We start from the raw sequence: 8817 nt of genomic DNA, 5'->3' as shown, positions 1-8817 counted from the left end.
ATGATCCAGAACTATTGGGGAGTTCAGAACAATCAAACCGTCAGGTTCCAGTAATATCTGGGTGGTATTAGTGGCACTTGCAAGCTCCTTATGAGTTACATCGGGTGGGCCTTCTTTGAAAATCAGGGCGATATCATTAGTATTAAATAAGTCTATGTCTGACTCTCCCACTGTTGGTGTATTATTGTTTGGTGGTGGGCAAGGTACCTCAATTCTTACAGGTGCTAGGGGTTTCTGCTTTAGTAGTTCAATAGAGAGGCGGCGCTCTGCTCTCCTTTCTGCCAACTCTATCTCTATATCTATGTCCCTTTTTGCCCGTGCAAAGTATTTATCTAGAGGACCCAACATGCTGATTCCAATGGTCGAAGGTAGCGAAGAGTTCAGTTTGTCCGCTGACATACTAACATAACATAACATAACATAACATGTGTATTTGTAAAGCACACGTTCACCCAGCGGTTTCTTGGCGCTGAATAACAGATGTTTATTGTTACCCAACTCAATGGTACTCATTTTATCGACCTCAGATGGATGCAAACCCAGTATGTTTATCATAATATAATAAGGAGTACACAGCAGTCCTGCAGTATCCCTACACTCCAGAGGGACCTTTGTATATAGTAGACAAGTTCTGCTGGCAAATCTCAATGACAGGCGCAATGATTAGTTACCTGGAAATAATTGCAGGTCCGGCGTTAGAGATTGTGCCCAGCCCGGCCGCGTCCGGCCCCGGACGGCCACAGACGGCCCGCCCTTTGCCCGGGCTCCGCTCGGCTACCCACTCGTGTCCCGCGAGACGGAGCTGACGTCCAATTTCAGCGCCTTCTGGCGCCAAACGATTGCGCTGTGTGCCGCTAGGGCTGCCCACCCTCCACTCGGCGGCCCTACTCCCTGATCTTAAAGGAGTTAGGCGGCGCTTCTCACGGCAATTCCTCCGCTGGGTCCGCTATCAGCCCACAGGTCACGCTGTCACTATCAGCTTTTGCACTGGACTTATGTCTGAGCATACTCTTCCCACTCGGGGGGACAAATGCAAAAACAACAGTTGATGTACAGAATGCAGAACAATGTCAAACATTCACGCCTGTACAGAGATCTGGGGCTAAATCCATCCTTTTTTTGCTCACCATGCCATTCTAGTTTGAACCCAGCCATATGCAAATCAGTCTTGACCCTGTGCCCCATGGGAGCAGTCCAGCCCGAACTGCCAAGCCAGGTTCTTCCTGGACTGGAAACAAGAATCCAAGGACCGGTTTCAGGCTTTCAGCCCTCATCAGCCTGGATAGCTTGATTCCAGTGGCATGTAGAGCACAGGACTCACGTATGAGCATACCCGTCCCACACGGGGTGACAAATGCAAAAACAACAGTTGATGGACAGAATGCAGAACACTGTCATACATTCAACCCAGTACAGAGATCCGGGCCTAAATCCATCTTTTTTTTGCTCACCATGCCATTCTAGTTTGGACCCAGCCATATGCAAATCTGTCTTGCCCCTGTGCCCCATGGGAACAGTCCAGCTCGAACTGCCAAGCCAGGTCCTCGCTGAATGTTGTGCCATTGTGCAACTTCCGTCCATCATGTTGTGTGCAGAACTTCTGATGGCCTCTGATGTTAAGTCCCGCTTTGAACCGCTGGCTTCTGTAGGGTTACGCCTTCTTTCTTTGAAGGTGTTTTTTTTAGGAGAATGTTACATATGCTTCAGGCCAGCACTCTCCCCAGCAGCTCTGTGTGCAGCACCACCTTACCTCAGCCCTTGAGCCCGCAACCAGCTCCAGGAACCCTAGTTTTCCTATGCCCCAGCGCTGTGACTCAACCACCCTCCATGCACTCAATCCCGTGAAGACATAGCGACTGCGCAAGATCCTCGCTGAACACCACCCATGGACAGTTCTCGTGCAGACCCTGCCGCAGATCCTTCAACATTGATTACAGCCTGACTACTGCAGAAGGCCTGTCTGACACACGCACCACCAAAACCATGACATGCATCTCCTCAATGTGCGCTCCCTGCACCGACACACTGTATAGATCTGGGACCTGATTGACACCCTCTTGCCCGACGTCACCTTCTTCACGGAAACGTGGACCAACGCCTCCTCAGGCCCCGACACTGCCACTGCCATCCCCGATGACTACAAGATCCAGAGAAATGACCGCCCCCACCAACCAGGAGGGGGACTCACCATCACACACAAGACCCCCCTCGACTCTTCACATCCAGCACAAGAGATACCCACACCAACATGGAACACCTCAACTTCCAGATCCAGACCAGCCCCAAGACCATGCTACGTGGCACCCTCATCTACAAAGTGCCAGCACCTCGCTCCCAGTCTGCAACCACCATCACCGAGCTCACAATACCCCACGCCATCACCTCCATGGACTATATCCTACTTGGAGACTTGAACTTCAACCTCGACAAGCGCAACAACCCCGACTTTATCACTCTCTTTGACAACCTTGCCAACCTCGGACTGAAGCAGCTGGTCAAGACACCCACGCACAGAGTTGGACACACCCTCAACACTACCTTCGCAAGAGTGACAATCATCTGCTTCAGCCACACCACCCAGCCCCTCTGGATGGACCACCAATGCGTGAACTTCACCTTCAACATCAGCACCACATTCAAGCCAGCCCCACGCCACGCCTGCCACGAAGGGGATGCATGACCAGTACATATTCTTAGACAGCATGGATGTAGGGTAAAACGATAAAGATGTGACAGTGGAATAAACAACAGAAGAATCAAGCTGCACCAAAAACTGTATGTGGAGGCAGTTTTCCAATTTATTAGAAAGTGATTGGCTCTATGAACCCTGGGCCACAATCTGTATGGCAGGGAAGAAGGAGAAATACATTGAAACAGAGCCTAGCAGCAAGGAGACGAGGCAGTATCAGCACAAACAGCCTGCATTGATGAGGAGAGAACAAACACAGAGACTGGAAAGGGAAGACAGGTGTTTCCTCTGATGACTGACTTGTTTATCTATTATGATTTATCCGAACATTCAAGAGCATTGTCTTTTCGAGCATAAACATATATAACACCACTGTAATCTGCCACATCATACAAATCATTAAACATTCTAGGCAACACATGTAGCTCCTCAATGGTGTAACCTGCATCACCAAGCGCTTTCCTCACAAATCCCTCTTCCAACGACAGATGAGGAAACTTGAAGTTCCCAAGCATGTAAAACGTTTGTTCGAGGCACGATACCAGGATGAGATGCCCACCATTTTTTAACAGTGAGGACACGTTTTTCAGGGCAGTGCAAAACCCCTCTTTGTCGATCATGTGACACTCCAAACAATTTTCCAAAAAGAGGCAGTCAGCCTGGGGTAGGACTTGTGGACACAATGGGTTTCTTTTGCTGACATCATATGTGAGAACTTGTTTGATTTTTCTTTTAAAGATGTCTTGCTTCTCAATCCATGATTGCCTAAAAAAAAGATATAGATACAGTTAATTCCATGTATTATCAGTCACCGACCTCATTAGTGCTCGGGCAGACAGCACCTACATGCACTGATATATACACATTCATGTCCATGTTCACTGCTCCAGTCCTTTCAGTTGGGTTGATAGGTGCACTCAGGCTGCCTCTGTTATCTTGAAAATCATGCCTCAATAGATAAGATAGATACCTGTGCCATACTGTTGCTGAATAATGTGTACTATTTATACATTGGCACATGTTACCTCCTGGCTGGGCCAGCCATGGACATTTATTCACTCTTCTCTGAACATATCTCAGCTCTGAGAGTGACTGTGCACAGAGGCGAGTCCTCTCTGCCCAAGATCAACACCTCTGGGGGCCCTCAGCACTTTGAACAGTGCAGCGCCGAGGCCAATGTTGGATGGGAATTCACATGTGCCCATCAATATCCATTTCAGGGCTATAGGTTTGTTGATCTATAACAACATGTTCAAACATTGTGAAAGCTAAAGAATTAACACAAATAATACCCTTAAAGGTCTGCAGGCTCTGATAGGCTTTTCAAAAAGAACTCAGACCCACTGCCTTTGTTGAAACTTTTCAACATAAACACATCAGAAATATGGTTTTCTAAACCACCATTAAAAAAGGCTATAACATGGTTCATTACAGAAACTTATTTCAAACACCACATGACAGTCATACAATCTCAAATATGTACACAACTAAATTTACCAAAAGACTTTACAGCCCATTTATATAGAATTCATGAGGATTATCACAGTGACCATCAATCTCCTGGGTGTGTCAGAGAAGGGAACCAGCACCAAGTCCTGTCCGGATATGGTCATCTCTTAGAAATGTAAAAGTAATGAACAGCCAGTCTGTCCCCTTTAACAGAGATTCACAATAAATATATCAGGCCTGTTGCCTTTGGTCTAACATTTCATACCAAACAGAAGACCGATGATACCTTACATAACTATTCCTTGCTCATTGGCCTGCCACTATAACCAGTTCAGGTCTATTATACTTATAAGTGTCTTCAAAATGCAACCACCAGGCCTACCAATATAAAATTGCAAGTATGCAGAGAAATAAAGTTTTAAAAAACAAAATTCAATTCATTTTTTGAATGTTAACAGTGATTAGTATTGTGAAAATCAGCAACCCCCAAGTTTTTTCAGAGGGGCTAGCCAACTCAAAAATGTTGCCACTGCAGTTATCAATAAATGTCATCAAACGTTGCAATGCTTTAGAACGGTTTAATTATAAAGTCCATTGAAGATCTATGGGCCAGATATATGACCATTTTATTTTGAGCCCCGCAATTTACGACCAATTGCGAGTTTGCAAATTGCGAAAAACACAATAAAATGTACAACATTGTGAATAACATTAATGAGCCTCTTACATTCGGCAGCCCATTGGGAATGACATGACCTCGCAGGGATGGTGGCTTGCTGGGCCCATTAGGCCCCCATGGCTGAGATTGATTTGAAATAAAGTATTTTTTTTAAAAAATGCAGCCCATTTTCTTGGAGGCCCCGTAATTGCAGTCTCAAAACATAAGTACATGGATTTGAGACTCGCTATTTGGATGGGAACGCCCCTTCCAAATAGCGAGTCACAAAACATATTTAGCTAGTCGCAAACAAATTGTGACTCCCTAAATAGGCTTTGTACATGGCCCATGATGTTTTTGAATGCACAAACTGGTTGGCAAACCTGTCAGCACATGCAAACATGGGGCATAAAGTGTTTTCCGCAATAAATAAGCCAGTCCTACAGCTCTTGTCACCACATTTCATAATAAAAAGATGAGATCTATGACATTTGGCAAAACCTTTCTCAAAGAACTCATCAAACCTATCACCTTTTCTTCCTTGTTGGCGGACAATATTTATAAAATGTATGTTTTAGCCATGAAACTACATTGTATTATTCTGTAATAAAATCTCCGTTAAAATCTGGTCAGATCCTCTAAGAGATGCTTGGTTCTGTTGTTGTTCAGTAGGAAGCTGAAAACTAGGAGGCAAGAGTATTTCATCCTAACTTATCCCTTTTTCCAAATTGTGGGCTCTTGAGCAATCATTTCCTAGCACTATTCACCCAAATAGTGAGAAAGTGAGAGCCCTTGAAACATGCAGAGTGGCTCTACAGTCTTGGTTCTCCTTTACCAGCCTGTTTGGGCCAATCACTTTCCTCGTGTGCTTGTCCCCAAGGCCAGGTTTACCTGTAGTGGAGCCCAGTGAATCATCATTGATGGTGCTCCCTCAATTACACCCTTCTCCTCTCATTCCCCCTACTATCCTCCAACTATGTCACAAACTCTCATTATCCCCTCTCTCACATCCATTTAACCTCCTTTATAGCACTCAGCATTCCAAGCAGATTGGGTATCAGAGGGTGTCACAACACCGACACAGACACACACAAGTGGGCACACACACATACACACACATACCCATTACAACTTGGAATAAGCATTGTCAAAGCCAATAGGCTTGGCTCCTTATAGAGGTATGTTAATTCATGTCTGGAAGCAGGTGCGGGCTTGTATAGTGCCTTCTTGGGTCTTGGAACCATGGATCGCCTCAATGTATTGCAGTTCTCATGTGCCTAGGAGGTCGATAAGTCATGGGTGCAGTAGTTGAACATTGTGTTATATGATCGGCTGCAATAATTGAAAACTCACTAACAGACAGTCCAGTACAGATCATTGCTTTTATTCACAAGAAAGTGTCATATAGTTAGCAATGAAATACATTCAATGAAACCATAGAAATATCACACATAAGTTGGCTTTCCTGTGAAAATCAGTGATTATCAGTTTTGTTCTGTAAACATCATGTGAACTGTGCTTTTTTATTGTCTATAAGCTATTGGGGCCTGATTACATTCGTGGTGAGTCAGACGCCAACAGCTCGTTGGTAGCAGACCAACCAATATTGGCCCCTGTGCTCCGACCTCCAAATTATGATGCAGTGGGTGGAGGCATCTGGCAGAGGGACAACCCTCCATGCTTCCGATTGGTTGAAGGAGCAAGTCGGACCATCGTAGGGTAAGCAATCTCTACAATAGGCCTGCTCAGCCACTGTTGTACTGATCACAATGTTCCTTTCCACCTGCATTTTATGGCAGTTTACCCGCCATGAAAAGGCAGGCAGAAAGTAACTTTAGGGGCCCCTAGATGTCCCCGCTTTCCACCTATCCCTCTTATATGGGACCTGGGGGGCACTTATGGTGTTCCCTAAATATCCTTGCACCATGTGGCACTGCATGGTTTCTGTCACACGGTGCAGGATGGTTACAAACATGCCTATTTTAAGTTAGGCTTGTGCGGCAGGCTTTTCTGTAATTTGATGAGTGGGACCATTGACTCCCTTTCGTCCGTTCCCGATCTCGCAACAATGGCGCTCGAATGCTCGTCCAACCACCATCATAATCAGCACCTTTATTTGATTTCTCTTCCTTCATTTGTTCATTGCTGCAGTCATTTCTCTCCTCAATCCCGCTTTTTATTTTGTAAACTATACAATGACCCTACATTTTCGCTAATAAGTAAATTCCTTCCTTTACCTCTACGCGAGTTTCAATTCCCAGCACTGTTTCTAATGGTCCAGAATGTGCATGAATAGGGATTCATCTCAATATTTGATTACTGTGGCTAAATGATGAATAGTGCACATTAAACATATCTCATGCTCTGTTGCACTCCATCTTCTTCTTTTCCTTGAGATACAGAGTCCTTACAGAGAAAGGACTGAACGTTGTTCCAATAAACATAGTATTAGAGGCTGATCAACCGGCCTGATGTAGGCCTTTTCGATGCTCTGCCTGTTAATAGGGAAGACGTTTTCTAAAGAACAAACCTGCATTCTTTCATCTATAGGGTATCAGGTGACAGCAAATCCTGCTGCTTCATAAAGAAGTATTCAGAAGCAGCTGAGTTACTAGAGAAGCCCCATCACCTTCAGGATGCCTTGGGCCATCTGCCTGTGCAGGTCACATTTTGAATGCCATTTATTTTACATTGTTGGGCATTTGCTCTGGGATTTTTTTTATTTATTTAAAAGCCAGTATGAGTTGTACTAAGTATTGATTTTTGGCATGCGTGGGATCCTTTGTTTATTTGAAAGCAGTGTGGGAACTGTGCTCCTGCCAGGTATGTGTGGTAGTTGCCAAGCACATTCAATTTGTGTTCTGTGAATCTTTAACAGTTTCATGCATTTCTGGGTGAAAGAAATATCACAACTCAATAGGATTCTATTAAATACTGTCCACCTTTTGTAATGGTGGTTGTCAGATGAAGAGTCATGCCTCATCTTGGCAATATAAGCTCCAAGCCTAAACTTGACACATGTTATATTATTGGGACTTTTAAAGCACACTATACCCTGAGGTGTCAAACCGCAAGTGGAAAACACCCAATACCAAACAGAAAACAGACAAGCCCGAAAACTAAGGGAGATGGAGGCAGAAAAGCCATGTTTTCAGAAGTGTTTTAACATGTCAATAGAGTCAGCTTCTGAGATATGGGTTGCAAGGGTATTGCACAGCTTCGCAGCCACTGAAATGGACCGACCTCCCCACCTGGCCTGGCAGAATCTAAGAGCCAGTCCTGCTTGTCGAAGGAGAAACCGAGAAGTCTACTCAGGGAATGCTAATGAAAACAAGAGTTAAATTGGTTACAGACTTTCTGATGCAAGTCTGAACAATATTAAAAATGCTGTCTTTAACTGGAAGCCAGTGGAGGGACAGGATCCCTTCTCTGGCCAAAATTGGCTCATCATGTTAAGGATACGTATGACAGCCGTGTTCAGGGAAACATGAAGTTTGTTAACACAGGAGGCATTCTTATTGTGGTACAGAGAGATGCACTAATCTAATCACAAGGTAATAAGTGTGATAATCACTCATATGAACAGATCCACTGGAATACAAGGAAAAATATCCTGATAATGAGAAAACATGCGCTGTAGTACTGGTGACCTGAGTATCAAAGCTCAAAGTACTGTCAAATATAACAGTCCTGTTTATGGCTGATTTGACCCAGGTGGGAAAAGGTCCACAAACCTCTGCCCACCAGTTGTTAGACCAAATGGACTCCTGAGTGCCAGTGACCAATACCTCTGTTTTATCAGCATTAGGTTTAAGGGTGTTGTCTTTCATCCATCTACTAATGCTGGACATGCACCTGGCATTTAGGAAACAGCTAAAATCTTTTCTCTTCCCCCATCCTGAATAATTGAAATGGGCTCTCACCCACGTCACATGCACACTAGCTAGCATAGCGCCGTGATATCCTTCCCTGGATGATTGTTAGCGCTCTACAAGAAATTTAAAAAAAAAATGCAGTGATT

General features: G+C 44.6%; 1 protein-coding gene across 1 annotated transcript in view; it reads right to left on the bottom strand.

Annotated features, from left to right (window-relative positions):
• Positions 1 to 2774: 2774 nt before the first annotated feature.
• Positions 2775 to 8817, bottom strand: part of LOC147718227 (nicotinamide N-methyltransferase-like) — a 106544-nt gene continuing 100501 nt past the window's right edge. The window contains exon 3 of the mRNA XM_086918238.1: positions 2775 to 3454. Within this exon, the coding sequence (XP_086774364.1) occupies positions 3001 to 3454 (454 nt within the window). The 3' untranslated portion in view covers positions 2775 to 3000. The remainder of the gene's footprint in view (positions 3455 to 8817) is intronic.

The sequence above is a fragment of the Lissotriton vulgaris genome, chromosome 4_1, assembly GCF_964263255.1.
Source record: "Lissotriton vulgaris chromosome 4_1, aLisVul1.2, whole genome shotgun sequence".
In the NCBI taxonomy this organism is placed as follows: Eukaryota; Metazoa; Chordata; class Amphibia; order Caudata; family Salamandridae; genus Lissotriton; species Lissotriton vulgaris.
Note: the sequence above shows the minus strand (reverse complement) of the source record. Positions and strands in the feature narration are given on the sequence as shown.